This window comes from Stegastes partitus, unplaced genomic scaffold, assembly GCF_000690725.1.
Source record: "Stegastes partitus isolate 25-593 unplaced genomic scaffold, Stegastes_partitus-1.0.2 Scaffold7, whole genome shotgun sequence".
Taxonomy (NCBI): Eukaryota; Metazoa; Chordata; class Actinopteri; family Pomacentridae; genus Stegastes; species Stegastes partitus.
In genome coordinates this window covers 753126-769978 of record NW_007577738.1, presented here as the reverse complement: position 1 = coordinate 769978, position 16853 = coordinate 753126, and the positions used below count along the sequence as shown (strand labels likewise).

The window sequence follows — 16853 nt, the reverse complement described above, 5'->3', positions numbered from 1 at the left end:
AATACTGACTGTGACTTAGCAAACTGCTAGAGGGAATTAAAGCTAATTGAAAAATTTATTGGGATATTTTTCATGAATTTCTCTCATTAAACATAAACGATACAGTTAGCATATGACTCTGATGCATTTTACATGAGGCCGAGAGTGAATTTGTATTGAATGTGTATTTCCAATTACGTTAACTGACGGAAGAGCGGGAAAACCGGAGCTACGCTATCGCTTCGTGTCCAACTAAAAGACGCTCGCCGAGGCTTGTGTGTGTTGCAATCAGAAACATTATATATACATGGAGACATCACATCTACATGATCGAGTACACGGTTGTGGGAGCGCACGCTTGCACACACACACACACACAGACACACACACACACACACAGACACACACACACACAGGGTTGATAGGGAGGATTCAGTGCCAGGTAGTCTTCAGGCAGTACCTCTGTTCTTCTGCTCCATGGCGAGCTGCTTCTCCAGAGTCTCCCTGAGCTCCCTCTCTCTGAACAGCTCCATCTTCAGCTCCGTCTTCTCCAGCTGCACCTGCTTCTCCTGAGCCCGCGCATTGTCAATTGCCACTTTGAGCAGGCCCTGCACACACGCACGCGCATGCATGCACGTGAATATATAAATATATATATACACACACACACACACACACACCAAGATGTACAGCAAAAGGGAAAGCGGGTAGCAGGGGGGGAAAGAAGAGAGTGATGTGGGCTATTTAAGCACTTCAAGATGAAGTGACAGCAAACCACACTGAAAGTATGTCACAGCAGTTCTTTGTACTGCCCACAGTAGCAAAAGCAGAACACAGGGCCAAAAGCTGCTACATGATTCCTTTCAGTCAGATTCGGTCCTTTTATCTGTGAAGATGTCATTATCTTTTCAGCGCAACCTTCTTGCTCCACAGCTTCCACGAGATCTAGTGACACGAAACACAAATCTACCAGAGCCTTTTGTAATGATAATTTCCTTTTAAATAAAGGCGGCTGATGTGAGAGTGCTGGGTACGTCTGACCCCTTTTGGTCAAAGTTGTGAAATACAAGTGTTGACAGACTACACCTGTTGGAGCTGTTGGAAGCGAACAACAAAGGAAAGAGAAGTTTGCTTGATTAGGAGAGAATGAAAGAAAGAAACACCACATTAAAGCTCGAGATGAAGTACCTGCGGTCAAAGCACCAGTCTGTCGAGTTGAGGGTAAAAGATTTAGATATTAGCGATGTCAGCTTCTTTTCTCTCCGTTTCAAAAACCAAGATTTATGCATTTCAACTTTTCTTCTAACCTCCAGTTTAACTCTGACAATAGTAACTGAAGCGCTACGAATACACGGTATCTATCACATTTTAAGCTCCTCGCAGCACAGCAGGAATGAATAATGCGAATGACAAGTATCTCATCATGTATCAATTACGTTACTGCCATTTCAAATATACTCCTGACAGTCCTGACTTGAAAGATACTGGTGGTTCTCACGTGGAAGCTGCGCAGCACTCCGGCCGTTTTCATCACAATTATTCCCCATCCACATGCAATTATATCAAATGCACTGGGCTATAGCATACTAATTGTTGATTCTTCTAACCCCAATTTATTCTAAGTTGCTTTATCTTAATTTTCTGCTTGGTTTCATTTTGTTGATTTGTATATAAATATTCAATGCGAAGATCATTATCAAAGATGACTTAGAGGACTGTTGGGAGCTTGCGACGAGTTTACTTGTGGCTTTCTAATTACCACGCGGAGCCAAAGGAGAAACAGGACTCTGATGCCAATGGTACAAGTGCAATGAGAAGGGCAGCAGTGTACACACATCATTACACTCAGACAGAAGGCAAATACATTTATCTTTCTGACTGAGGGTGTTTGAGCTGAAGCCTAAATAGCACTCAGAGTAGATGGATGCTGTTAAGGTATGCAGATTTACAGAGTAAGTGTATCGGAGGTCCTTGCATGCACGTTATGTAAAGTGGAAGGAGGCTGTCGATGGAGGAAAAACGAGCTCTTACACTAATTCTCAATCAAGACATTGACGTACATAATTAAACAGTGAAAACCTAAACTATTATTGTATAAATTGTCAGATGCCTTTATACGTTTGCAAGATTTCATTCTTGGAAGTCGTGAAACAAAGCGATCAAGTAGCTACAAAAACATCTGCTTGGTTTACTTTTTGGCAAGAAATTTCAGCTCTGTAGCGTATTTTTACGACAGAAATAAGACTGTTGGTGGATTTCAAAATGGCCCATGTGAGCTTTTCCAGCTCTACCATACCTATGCTGCTGGTGTGGCAACTACAACGACTAGTACAGACATTCCAATTAACAGCTTTAAACATGTAATATGTGTGGATTTTTCCAGACTTCTTTGAGATAGAGGCCTGGCTACATGAGGTTAAAGTTGTGCTGTTTCACAATGCAAACTGTAAACATGCGTTTCGTGAGGCCTCAACTATACCTGTATGTTGGTGAGGAGGGTCTCTATTGATGACAAGCCGTCTGGGAAGAGAAATGGGGATGGGAAACCAGGAGGCAGACCCTGTCCAGCCAATGACAACCGCTCGTAGCTATCTCTTGCTGTTGGGGTGCACATTGGGTTGTCCTCTGCAAAGAAAAATAAAAACTGATTAATAACTGATTAAAAGGTCTCGAAAACAAGATAAGTGCTGGCACATGTGAGTAGTTTCTGGCCACACTGACACATATTGACCCTAACTGGAGCTGACCAGTAGCAATGACTGGATCTGTATTGATCTCCAGCAGCCAATCCCAGCTCCCCCCATGCTTTAAGAAATATAGTGGACTGACTGGGCCCTTAGAGATTCCTTCGTATTGTTTCTCTTCAAGGCCTGAGTGCGGGGTTAAACAATATCAACCAAGACATAAATCCAGCTTCCCCCATTTAAGAGATGTCATGCGGACTCCAAAATCAGAAGCAGGCCGGCAGTTCGACCCCAGAGGCTCGGGCTTCCTTTGTGTACGCACGCACGGGTGCCTGTCAAACCTAAGATGACATCATCCTCCATTCATCACCGGCAGAAGGGTAGGGCCCTGCCATCTGCTGTCCAGCCTCTCCACCAGGCCTCAGAGGAGGGAAAGAGGAGTGAAAGAGGGAGGGAGGGGAAAGCAGGAGGCAAAAACCAGCAGACACACATACAGCCTGGTCAAACTAAAACAGTATGTCACACACTGCTGTTTGTTGCCCCATCAGATCTGACACATGTTTTTGTCCGACGAGCCTTTTCTCAAGCCAAGAATTTGTAAGTGCTACCATCTTGCAGGGAGACAGTTTATTAAACACACCCAGTGTAAAAAGGTCTCGGCAGGAAGTCTGCACCATCAGCTGTTTGATTGTTAATTTAATGTAAGGGGGAAAAGTTTTATTTGTAATGTGGAACCCTGGCTGTGTTGTGCACAGCACCTCTCTGCTCTCATCCAGTATTCATATCTGTTTATGTGGCAGGCTGAATCTTGTACAAACAGCGAGTGGAGCTGAACAGCCCTGCCTCTCCCTCCCATCAATATTCACCAACGCCAGCCAAGTGCTGGGAACAGCTGGTCTTACATTAATTAGTTTAAAGTATTTATTTCACCCATCCTCAGAGCAGATTGAGCAAAAACATTGGAGATTATTTCAAGCATCTGCAAATGCCCTGGAAACATCTCGGCGCCAAAAGTCGAGTGTTAGGATTCACAGTTTAGGTTTGTAATTTGGAGAACGTTTTTTTTTTTTCTTTTTTTCTTTTTCTGAGTGGGGAAGATGGTGAAATATGCACCGCTGGTCCGTGGAGAGAGTAAACAACCTTTCTCCTTTTTCAGATGGAGTTCACTCCTGTTGATTAATTAGAATGGATGGTTGCCTAATGGATTAAAATTTGTTTATAATTTGACTTCATAAAAATAATGAATTGCCTACTTTTAAGAAGCCACTCCTGTGGTAATTTATTTTGTTTGGTGCAGTCCTGTCTGCATTTTGAGGTGGGCGTTTGGGTGGAGATATAAAATGCACTCTCTTTATACAGTGGCATAACATGAAAGTCCCATTTTATCTCAATAAAATAACTAATCAAAGATCAAAAGCATTACAGTTGGCTCCAGCTCAGGTTGATATAGATGTATTGCATGCATTATATGCATGCATCACCCACCTCCAATAAAATCACCATAACAACTAGAGACGTTAGTAGACCTCGGGGAAAGGTCTGCCGTTGTAGCTTTGTAATTGATTTGTACTGTAGGCACTTTGTCCCTTATTTAGTGTTGGCATTAATCATAAATCATTGCTTTAACAAACTCCGGCTTCCCACTCAGCAGGCCTCCCCTCCAACACAATGTTGGATCACAGAGAATATTTGATGGCTTTGTTGCAGGGGAAACAACCTGTCATGCTCTGGGAAAAGCAAACAGCGTGTTTTGTTCGACAGACTCAAACTACCGTACAGCACCTCTTGTCAGATAACATTTCCACCAGGAGCTGTGCATAAATACAGGCATTTTCAGAAAAAAAGAAAAAAAAAAAAGAAACGGGAAGCTAATAAGTGACTAATTTAATCAATATAATCAAAAGCGGCTTAATGAAACTCAAATGTAAATTCCAGTGGAGCACGATCTAGATCTGTGATTTCTGTGCTTCTAATGTTATTGCCCCCCTCCCTCCAAGCTCCCCCCCTCTTTTTCTCTGTGCCTGGCTGCAAATGCTGGCATGTGTTTGCATGTTTATTTCTCACCATCGCTCCAGAATCATTGACTTCAACTTAATTACAGTGACAGGCGTTGGAGTGATGGGGGCCGGTGGAATGGAGTACTCTGTTTCCAGGTGATATTTCTACACTAGCAAGGCTGCCAACAGCAGCTGTGACAGCCTCTTGTGCTTACCGTACGGTAAAGGTACAGTTAAGGCCCCGGCTATGAAATACTGTGTGGAAAAACACTCGCAGGTCACCCCTGTCACAAATAACATTTCATGCACAACTGTTTCGGTGGATAATAGGAGCCACAAATAAAAATGGGACGCTGTAAATACAATGCATTCTGAATGAAATGCCATAATTTAAAACAACGCCGCCCCTCCTCTCTCCAACCTCCTCCTCCACCCTGCTCTCAATAGCTGCAGAGGGAGTCCTTGACAGTGTGCTAGCAATGATGAATCACCTATCCAGTTAATTTTCTCACTCCTCATGTGTTGTGCTGCTAAAACAGGGGCCCAGGAATTGACTTGACAAACTATGAATGTAAAAAATATCACTTGGAGGGATCTGGGCTTATCTCCAATTTACATGTTATTAGATTTGTGTTGCAAGCGGCACTTGGACCTAGCAAAGCTGAGGCAAAAAAGATGGGGCACATGATAACCAGAGATAAAACATGTCTAAAACCCACTTGAAAGCCTTTGAAATATTTGATGGAAAGTCACAGGGAGTGGAGAGAAGCAGAGGAAACTGGCCTGATTTAAAATGTGACAGACACACATTGCAATCTGTGGTAAATCTAGAAGAAACCTTGGGAAATTTAGCTGCAATCTCTGGATAAATAGCTGTAATTGACCTTGGGAGTTGAAAATGTGCCATATGTTTCTGGTTCCTGTGTTTGAAACTGGGTCCCTCAGGACATTTCAGCTGAGTACTCACACGAAGGCAGCGCGAGCTGGAGGAGAGGAAGATACAGAAAGACGCACACAAAAAAAGAAGGAGCGAGAAAGAGGACAAGAAGGATGCCAGGAATGAGAGATAGATGGTTGAAGACAGAAGACGGATGGATAGATAGTTGAGGTATATTCCGAGGTAGAGGGGCTGGAATAGAATGGGTGTGCGGCGAGTGAAAGAGTGACAGAGAGGAAGAGAGATAGCAGAGAGAGGGAAAGAGAGGCAGAGCAGAGGTACATTTGGCTGGCCAGTCAGTGTGATATATTGACAGGTGAAGCCTTTGTCCTTGCAAACCTGTGTTCCTCCCAGCAGGAGAACTGAATGCTAAACCTGGATGTTGTCAGCACAGCCAACACAAAGCAAGGCACCGCTTTTCACTGCACAATTACATTTGATTTGACCTGCCAGGGCTGCAGCGAAAACCAGCCTCCTTCAAATGGAGTAGTTATGACCTCTCGGACAGCCATTAGCAGCTAACACAGCATTATTCCACCTGCACTTAAAGCACTAGATTTGGAAAATCTTGTCAAGGGAAATATCTGTCTTCTGGTACAAATGCAGTGATGCAGAGCTGGGCAAAAAAAAAAAAAAGTAGTTGCATGCAATTTGAGCACTTGAAAAAAACATGAGCCTAGCTGATCTTGCAAATGATGTCTGCACTTTGAAGGGTCTTTCAGGCAGAAAAAAAAATCTGCTTTAACTGTATGATAGTTTTAAACAAGTAGTACAACATATCAAACAGTGATTACCAGATATATTTTTGCATCTCTTCTTAAACTGTGATCTGTAAACTGTTGAAATGTATTTATTCACCAAATAAACTTTGCACATGACAGTTTATAACCCAACATCCAGAGGCTTAGATTGACTCGCTGGCACACTTTTTCCTAAAGTAACCAAGAACCTGCAGGACCTATGCTGAGAAAAAGAGTGCGATGATCCATACAAGACAAATACCTCTGGAATGATTATCACTTGCATATGCTGTGCATATGTGTGTGTAATGTACTGTATACACTGTGAAGAAACAGAAAACACTCACGCACTCAGATGTATGCAAACAAAAACCTCCCAAACACATACACATTCATTACACACATGCACAGCACACACACTAATGTGCCCTCATCACATTTAAGCTAATTTCCTTTTCATCACGGAGAGAGGAAAATGAGTGTTTGCCCCATCCCTGCTGGGGGACAAAGTCAAGAGCCCCGGTCGGTTTGGGCTAGATTAACAGGTAACATTTGGCTCCCACTCTCTTATCACAGCATGAAAATCAAACCGCGTGTTTTCCTCTATCGCTCTCTCTTTCTCCCCTCCCTAATGTTCCCTTCACTTAGAGATGAAATCGCTTGCTGCACAAACCCATTTGGAGAGAGGAGAGAAGGTGAGTGGGATAATCAGGCTGGCCACTGGGCCGTGTTTCCTAAATGCTCTCCAAAACATTACTGTGCACAGGCATAAAATTAGCACCGGGACCTTAAAATGTTGACATTTAGCATGACTTTTTGGAGAGTGACACCCTCATATTTTCTTGTAGGATATCATTAAATTTCAACTGCCCTATGGCTGTGCCTTTCCATTAATAACCGATTCAGTGTGTCACTTCTCCCTCTCTCTCACTCTCTCTCTTGCCACCTTTTTAAAGTAATGAGTCCATTGCTTTGCCTTAATAAATTGAATCGTATTCTCAAGGCCATATGAAGATAGAGCCACAGATGGACAGGCTGCATGGAGGAAATAACCATAAATCCTTTACTGTCAGTGAGGCGGTCTGAGGTGACAAAAGAAGACAATCGCAAACCTCAATTGGGATCACACTGAGATTACAAAAGGCACCGTGTAAAGTTGATTCTTTCTGTTCCAAATGTCAGCTTCTAGCACGGATAAAAAAAATATTTATTAATGCTTTCATTGCTGACGCCTGCTAATGATTAAATCTAAAAAAAATTATGCGTGAAGATTAGAATACTGACAGATAATTGTCCACACTTGTCTGCAGTGTACATCATGTATAACACTTGCACAGCAGAGAAAATTGTATTTTTGCATAGATTACAATATTATGATGCAAATAAAAACAAGACAGATTTTTACCATCTATTTAACTTGGAAAAAGAAAGAGAGAGAGAGAAAAAAACAGCAGCAGAGAAAGAGAGAGAGAGAAAGAGAAATGGAAACAGAGAGAGCAAGAGGCAAGGGAGCACAATCCGTGTTGACTTCCATTCAGGAGGAAGATATCTTGTCTTTTTATGCGGCCCATGTCATATTTATTGCATAAAGGTCAGAGTGTTCATTTGTTCAAAGTCAGCGTTTTCCCTCTCTCCTCTCCTCCATGTAATAAATGCAGGGGCTATGTCATTATCGGACCTCTGAGGATTACAGGCTTGGCTGACTGTGATGACTGCATAAAAGCATACAGGACTTTTGTTTCTGCCAGCGCACACCTTCAAATGAGCTCTTAAAGAGAACAGTAGTGGAGACAAAATGGCATTTTGTAGAGAGACGATCACAGTTAGAACGGTCGCGGCAGAAAAAGGAGCAAGGTGGCGAAGGTTAGAGATCACAGTACTAAATCCGTGACCTTAGTTTCAAGTCAGGAAAAGGCCCAGTGTGGAGGAGCAAAACAAGCCAAATGGCAGACAGGCAGGCTCGAATAGGTTTCTGTAATTCACCTATCGACTATCAGCCCAAACAGTCGAGAAGATAATACTCAGAGAAGGACATTATTGCAAAGCACTTTGAAGGTGTTTAGATTGTCTTTGCATATTGACCTCTGTTGTCCAGGTCCATTTATTGACAGAAGAATCCCAGAGATTAAATTGGCCTCAACTATTGATTGGGTATTTTGCCTGAATCATTCCTATTTCAGAAGGGGATCATTTGTACTGTATACCCCACTAATCTTTCTGACCCACTAATCATCAAGCCATTTATTTCTCACTCTTTGTTTAGTTCCCCTTTGTTTAGCATTTATTAATTCATTAGAGCAACTTCTCGTGCAGCTTAACTTAGACAGTGACTGGGGAGTCCTGTTCCTACCCGATAGCAATGTGCATTCCAGCAAAAATATGCCACCGAATATGCACCCAACATCACAATACACATGCCAATTACATATTGATAATTAAGCATTCAAACAAACAAACAGAGAGGAAATCCCCCATAATCACCAGGTTTTAATAGAACAAGTATTAGCTTGGTGTGGTTGGCCAGATAGCCTGCTGCTAGATCAGAGCTTTCGCTTGGTTTGGGAGGAGGGACAGGGAGACACATTGGTGTCATTGCCTGGCATTGCAATCCTACAGGGAGAGGCTCTGCCGTTCTGTTGCTGTTGAGCGAGTGTCGACGATGGCTGGCGCTAATCCAGACTGGATATACTGAGCTGCTTTTAAATGAAGATGAAAGAACAAAAGAGGAAATGGGAAATGTAAACTTTAAAAAGCCTGGCTTAGGAGCACTTGCTCCGTGGCTGCCTGGTGTAGAAGCTCAAAAACTGATGCAAATCCATTAGTAGTCCTGTTTTCACAGTTATAAAAATACTTAAGGGGTTTTAATGCGAGCGACGTGTTAAACGTGTGGAAATCTGTTTTGATAACATTATTCATAACTCTGGCTTTGCGCTGTGTGAATTAATAACACTTCATTTACAGACGGAAGAAAGCTGGCATGGTATTTCCAGTTAAAGAGATTAATTTTTAAAGACCTAATTGACAGGCTGGGGTTAGGCAGGATAAGCAACAGACTATAAGGCTGCAGCTGCAAAGTCAAGGTGACTGGAATACTCAGAGAAAGGCTTTCAAAAAGCAGAATAGAGAGCAGAGAGGGAGGGAGTGAAGAGAATTAGTCCTCAAGCACTTTTCCCTCCGCCCCCTATTCTTCCTCTCTTTATTAGGAATGATTTACTTTCTCAGTGAAAGGATATAAAAGCTCAAGTATAGCAGCGTAATTATCGCAGAGTGAAAATTTAAAGGTTTGACTCACAATGTCCTCAACTCAGCGAGCAGACTGCCAGACGATAAGAGTGACTGTGTTCAACACTCGGCATCCAATTGGTTGTGTTTTATGGGCTTTGCCAAGGAAGAGCACACAAACAGCACTCGGCTCTGCAAGTCTGTAAACATGATGGACTGTGGCAAACTACTAGGGCTGGTGTTTACCTTGGCAGAGCCTGGCCCTGGCATGTCGGTAGCATCACTTAATTACTGTTTACATGTAAATATTAAATTATACAAACAACCCCACAGAATGTCTCCAAAAATACAGAAATACATATTCAGGGTCAACCTTATCTGTCTGCAACAGTTGCCACACTGCTAGGATATGAATTGTTTTGAATCGCAAATTCGCTGCATTGTACATAATCTTCATAATTGTTTAATGCTGTTGTCCAAGGGCATTCAGGTAAATATGTTCCCATAATCTGCATAATAGCAGATGCTCAGATATGTAAAACGCACCTTGTGTTCTCAGAGAGGAAGAACAAAAAAAAAGAGAAGGGAAAAAAAAGAAAAAGAGAAGGTTATTGTTCAAAACAGTTTTATCAGGATAAAGGACTGTGATCATTAATGTCTCCAGTCAAGACCGATAGATGATTGCTTTGATTACAGACCTGTTTTCCTGACAGTCCAGAACAGCATATATAGTAAAGCACTGGTGCCTACTGTGCATCTCTGGTATGGCTGAGTAAAGCACTTGTTCATTTGCAGTGAAGGGTAACATGAAACAGGCCTCAGCCTTCTGATGGACAGGGAGATTTCACCTTCGCCAGTGAATGATAATGCATTATTAAATTTGCCTCTCTGCTCACTAGATACACTTAGCTGACCACAGCATATTTATCTCCCCATCCGAGGCTCACGTCTTGGCAGGAGAAAGCATTCTGTCACTTTTGAGGCATTTCAAAGATTAAAAAGAACCTCTCTCTTTTCAACGTCCCTAAAAGCATCCCCCCTTTTCAGTGAAATGTGATTAGCAGGAGATGGTGTCACGCAATGGAACATTCATGAGGGGGAGAACAAATATCCAAATGAACTCCCATGTCCTCGAGGAATAGCCCCTCTCTGCACCATCAGCAATCTCTCTCACATGGGCTGGGGAAATTTGATTGATCCTCTATTGAATTATTTTTTTGCACTCTTTCATTTCAACAGGACGCACTGACAAGTTGTTTGATCATAAAGCATTATTGTCTGCCAAGTCACATTTCAGGGTTGTGATGGCTAATGATCTTGCCTCCTGACTTAGGGAAAGTCAGGTAGTCAGCATGTGTTTGAAGCTCGCAATGCCAAGGACATCGGGAGGACTGAACAAAACACTATGCATTAAAGTCAGAAAGATGAAGAGAAGGAGCTTACACTGAACATATCCAACTTTTTAATGATACTGTACAGAGATACCATCAATGTCAGTGAAATATTTACATCGCAAAAAGAGCACAAAACTGATGCGGAAACTTTTGCCCGACCCAAAGTCCCCTAACTACCTTTTTATCATTGCAAATGCTTATGCAAAGAAGGAACAGAACAAAGACTACAAAGGCTGGAAATCACTTTTTTGTCTTTTTCATCTTTTTTTCAAACTACATCCCCCCTCTCTACATGAGCCCATCAGCGTCCACAGGTCCTTGCCCAAAGCAGCTGTATGGTAATAGACTGTGACACTGGTACCTGCTCCACTTCATCATTCAAACTGTAAACTGGGACTGCAGACGGAGCACAGTGCACCAGCCCTAAGCGCATCAACTGGACATCCAGGCAGCATCCTGACAAAGAAAAAGGCGTGGCAAATCAGCTTTGTCCATTGTGGTCACACTGGTGCACAATGCATCAGTGATTGCTCGGTTGATAGCAGGTATGAAAGGATGCACCTCTAGGTGACATAATACACCACAGGCTTCCATTTGTGCTTCAGCGGACATTATGAGTGCATCTCCTGTTGTGTCAACAAGTATATATAACGTTTACCAGGGAAGTGCCAATATCATATTACCAATGATTCACCCGCTTTTAAAATATGGTTTACAGAATCAGTTTACATTCTGTAGTTGCCTCTGACTGTCCTGTCAGGCTTTTTCAGCTCAGCACAGAGGAGATGTGGCATGTTTAACTGCACTAGGAGGGCTGATGTATAGTGGTGAGATTTGTTGTTGGCAAAAAGCTTAAATTGCCACATGGTTTTTTACAGAAAACTCTTGTACTTCAACATACATACTGTACATATGGCTTGTGTTTCAAACACCTTTTCCCTAAGGAAATAAAATGATATCCAGTGTTTGATGTCCACAGTCAGTTTACAGCCAAAGGCTTCCGTACCTTTCAAATTTCCCCTTGTTTGTCAGCTACCTGCTGTTTCACGAGACAGAGGCTTGTCGGAAGCTATTGCCACAGACTTTCTGTTTGAAGCAATTCAATTAGTCACATGTGAGATAACACTTAGCTTTCTACTTGCCTTTTTTCTCACACATCATCTAATCTCCCTTTTTTCTCAGGCAAAATTTGGACAAAAAATAATCAAGTTCAAACAAGCAGCCCCCCAAAAAAAACCTACCATCTGGTTACTCTGCACTGGGTGACACAACTTTGGAAACTGTCTTTTTTATACGACAACAAACAGCCTTTGTCCTTCATCACCAGAGATGACATGAAAAAGATGAGACATGTTCATAGGATATGAGTGATGAGACATTATACCGGCTGTCTCTGAGGTGTCTGGCTATTTAAATAGCCTCCATATAAGCCGGGGCACTGCATCCTTCCTCTGCACCCACTGTGCTCTCTTCTAAGAGTGCATTGCAAGAGATTAATTTAATGCTCTGCCAGGATCATAAAGATCAAACAAGTGGAGAGATATCATTAAACCATTGGAATGTTATCTCATTTATCTAAACAAACTGATGCGATGAACAAGCCTAATTAAAAAGCTCACCATAAACAAAGCTTGGAATGGTGAGGCCTCTTCCCTCTTTAACAATGGAGCACATTTATTTTATTAATCTAATGCATCGTGTATCATATCATTACAGTTCAATATATCTATCATTAATTTTATTCCCTTCACTTAAAGCTTTTATTGGAATTACTTTGGTTATTAGTTGGTTCTAATGTATTGGTTACCTCTGTATCTGGCTGCTACAATCTCTCTTATCTCGCTGCATAAACCTGTGCATGTTATTCAAATTGCCTCATTTATTATGATAGCTTCCTCATGTAAATTGTGCTGACTGCTCGCCCTTGCACAGTCCTCATTAGACTAATGAAAACCTTCAAACGAAAAAACTAAACAACCTGCCAAATAAAGGTCTGGGGTTATTATGAAAATTACAACTGTGGGAGCCGGGAGAAGCTCTCTTCATTAATTCATGCTCAGCAAATTGGTAACTAATTTAGTTGCACTCCTCTGCATTAATGGGTTATTTTATAAAAATGTTTTCCACAGCCCGAGACCTCTGGTGCACACACTGGAGAGCTCAGAATCCTAATCAAGTCCAGTGACATATTAGGAATTGACAATCTCAAAGATAATACAGCGTGTGTTTGCGAGTAGATGCGCGTAGGTCAACTAGTTAGAACTGGCGTGGATTGCTGGGTCATTTGCTTTCTCCTCTAATATTGCGAAGAAATTAGAGTCATTTGTGTTGATTATCCGAGTATGGAGGAGGCACTTCAGCTGAGAAGTAAGATTTGTACTACTGAGGAAACATTTAGCTGATTTATGTATGTGGATACTTGATTAAACCTTCCTCTTTTTTTTGCATTGCTCTTTGTTTTTGTAAATCTCTTCTCTTTTTTTTCCCAGCACATATACGCACACGCAGTTAGACAGTTTGTGACCCATAAATTCCGCTCATGATCCTGCTAATTATTACTATTCACTGCTTCACACCCTGTGAGTGAAGGTCTAACACTGATCTTCACGTCAGCCTGGCCAACAGGGAACATACAGCCCAATGATTTCCATAGTGGTTTTAATATCATTATCAGCTTCACCCCACCCTGCAACACCCAGCACAGCTCTGCTAAAACCAACAGAGAATACTAAAATCTATTATTTGCTTCGTTTTGTATTTAATCCGGCATACTTAGAAGATTTCTATCTGTTTCTTTTTTTCTTTTTTTTCACATGCACATCAAAATTATAATGAAATAATCAAAACAATTAATAGTGAAGACAATGTGATTTAGATTCAACATTTGGAATTATTTTGACTTATTAGTTCCAAGTTTGTGCTGATTGCAGAGAACAGCAAATACAGTAAGAACAATTATGCTGCTCTGTACATTTTTATATTTATGTAAGAATATATTAATTGGATGTATAAAAGAAAAAAAATTCAGATTCTAAAAAAATCAATAATTGAAAATCTGTGTAAAAATCCACTATCACTAACTCTCTAAAACCCATTTCAAATGCTGGCATTTAATAGTTGCACTGGTAAATATTTTTATAGTTAATTAAGGAAACTCCAAACATGTCATTACGCATTATCATTACAACGTACGGCTGACATATTTTGCAAATTAAACACATTTACAGCAGGTGAACACAGCAACACCCAGTAGAGCTTCTAAACAGATCCAACACACACATCCACACATAGTTACAAATATATAGATATAGTCTACCTCCTTATCAGTGCAAATTGATATTTTGTCTGTGAAAAAAAACACATCCTAAACTGAGAAACTTGGTGTAACGGGCTCATTTAGGAGTGCTGTTATTGTGACACAATCTTGAGCTGGGATAAAGTGGAGGCAGGCAGAATAAAGGCGATGGCTCCAAATTAAAGGCTTAACGTTTCTCAAATTGCATGATCAATTTCCAAGGACTTCAAACATCATCAAAAAGTTCTAGAAATCTTAAGTTTTTTCTTTTGATAAAAAAATGTCTCTTGGCATGCAGACAGCTTCCTGATGGTTTATCAGTTTCTTTCAATTTTCTTTTCAGTGATAAAAGTCACCAAGTTGTCATCTGTCAATTTAATTAAACTTTCTTAAGCTATTCTGCCTTTGTTGACCCTTTAACCAAATGTGGGCTTCTTGTTTGCATGTTTAGCTCAGTCCCCTGTTGTGATATTACCTTGATTCAACACTCCTACACCTGCTCTGTCCTCACACGATGGCTGAGCCTTCACCTTTGTCTTCAGACTTAATTTCCAGAACATTATATTACTGGCTCCTTGAATAAAGTCAGTTCTGTAGCTTGTACATTGAGTGTTTATGCGTTTGTCATTTTCAAACACAAAGAAGCAAACATTCTAAGTAGCATTAATGCGCTGTTATCCTATACTGCGAGTATAAAATTAATGCATCACTGCTTGTTTTCTAACGGCCTTCCTGAAAATCCCTGCTGGCAAACAGTTTATTGTGAAGATCTCTCTATTGCATTATTTTGAACAATGAAGTTCATATTACCTTTGTCAGCGTGCATCCTCTTTACTTCATGGCTCATGTCGTGGGCCAGATCTCCCTCTTTAGGCCCAGGTGCGATGTTGGGGGACAGACCTAGCAGGGCTTGGTTCATGGACAGGCCATTGTGGTGTATTGCTGCAAAAAAGGACGACCAAACCAAAGTGATATTACTGAGATGTATTGTATTTAAGCTCCATTTTTTTTCTCCTGTAAATGAAACAAAACAACAATCTGTACAGACCCATTTGATACTCACGTATCCTGTCTGAGGAGCTTTCTGTGTGGGCTGGGGAGCTGGACACACTGCTGCTGCGGTGAGACGATGGGTGACTCCCCGGCCTCCTGTTGTCTTCTAAGGAAGGAGCAGGGGAGGGACTGTCCGGCACACGCTCCTGCAACCCCAGCAGCCACAACAGCATACACCCAAAATAAATATCCAGTGTAGACTCGAATGTTGCCCAACAAGAAGGGGGGAGTTGTGTTCACACCGTCTACTGTTGTGCTTGCTGTTTTAAAATTTACCTTTATAACAGAGGTGACCATTCTGGAGGGCAGACTCTGGCCCTGTGCTGCGGCGGCCATGTTTGCAATGGTGCTGAGGTGGTTCATCTGGCTCATCGCCATGGTGACAGAGGCTGGGGGCAGGCTGACTGGGATCAGGGGGTGTGGCATCATCATGAAGGGGAGTTCCAGGCCTGAGACACATGAAGAGGTCGTTGGTTACTCAATGGTGCATATTATGAGTGAGATATTCGCAGGGGAAACTTGTGAAGCTCTGGCTGAAAAACTCAAAAACCGGCTGGTGTTAATTCAGCAATCACTAATTCCCACCACTAAGGCACCCTTTAAAACTGGTGTCCAATAACACTAAAGCTTTACACTGCTATCCATTAGGAAAAGAATGGAATGATTTAAATTAATCACTTCTCGGGTATCTTTCCATGTTAACATAATACACATAAATGTTTTACAGCACACGTTAATAATAGATACCACTGCAATAATAATAAAGAAAAAGGGGATGATAACTATATACACAGTCATTCAAAGACCAAAGTTTACACTGCAATAAAGATGCATCAATTATTCCGGGATGAATAAAAAGGGCACATTATGGAAATTGTCTCAATATTTACATATAAAAAATATCTCTGTAAAAACAAAGGCAATCTTGAAAGCCATTACCCAAATGACTAGTTAAATGTGCTAATGACAAACAAGTACCGCTAGACTACAGCATGGCAATGACTTTAGGCTAATCATAGCCGCTGATATTCCAGACCAGGGAACGAGAGACGAAGAGAGTGAGACCGAAAAGAGGAAGTCACTTTCAGCTCGCACAATAATGGGATTTTCATTTTTTTTTTTTTTTGTCTCTTTTATATGCACACAAATTATTCCATTACAACATCAGAGATATCTTACAAATGTTTTAAATTATTCAATTGCTGTCTGGCAATGGACGCCTAATTGGGAAAATTGAAGACATTAGCAGTCTGAAAATGTAAAGAATGTCTAATAAAGATACCATAGGGGGTTAGTAGCTAGTCAAACTGTGGCCCTGCACTGTGCTTCTGAATGGCTTAATGAAAACAAGCCAACTTTCAAAGGACATGAGCGCAGACAGAAGGTCAAAGCTAGGTGTCTGTACCCCCCTCCCTCAACCATGGCACCCCCCTCCCTCCCCCTCTGCTCTATGGGGACTTTGAACTGGCAGGATCAAAAGTGACTGGGAACAGTTTGGTCTCATTCCTCCGCCACTCAGATGCTTTTCCTCAAATGCTTTAAAGAAAACCTC

At 41.5% G+C, this 16853-nt stretch overlaps 1 protein-coding gene across 3 annotated transcripts in view; it reads right to left on the bottom strand.

Annotated features, from left to right (window-relative positions):
• Positions 1-16853, bottom strand: part of dachd (dachshund d) — a 91768-nt gene that overhangs the window by 7997 nt on the left and 66918 nt on the right. The window contains exons 4-8 of one of the 3 annotated variants that reach the window (XM_008282088.1): positions 15578-15750; positions 15297-15456; positions 15059-15190; positions 2459-2604; positions 440-587 (exon numbers count right to left, since the gene is read on the bottom strand). In XM_008282088.1, the coding sequence (XP_008280310.1) occupies positions 440-587; positions 2459-2604; positions 15059-15190; positions 15297-15456; positions 15578-15750 (759 nt within the window). The remainder of the gene's footprint in view (positions 1-439; positions 588-2458; positions 2605-15058; positions 15191-15296; positions 15457-15577; positions 15751-16853) is intronic. The other 2 variants (XM_008282095.1, XM_008282102.1) reach the window with 2 other exon arrangements.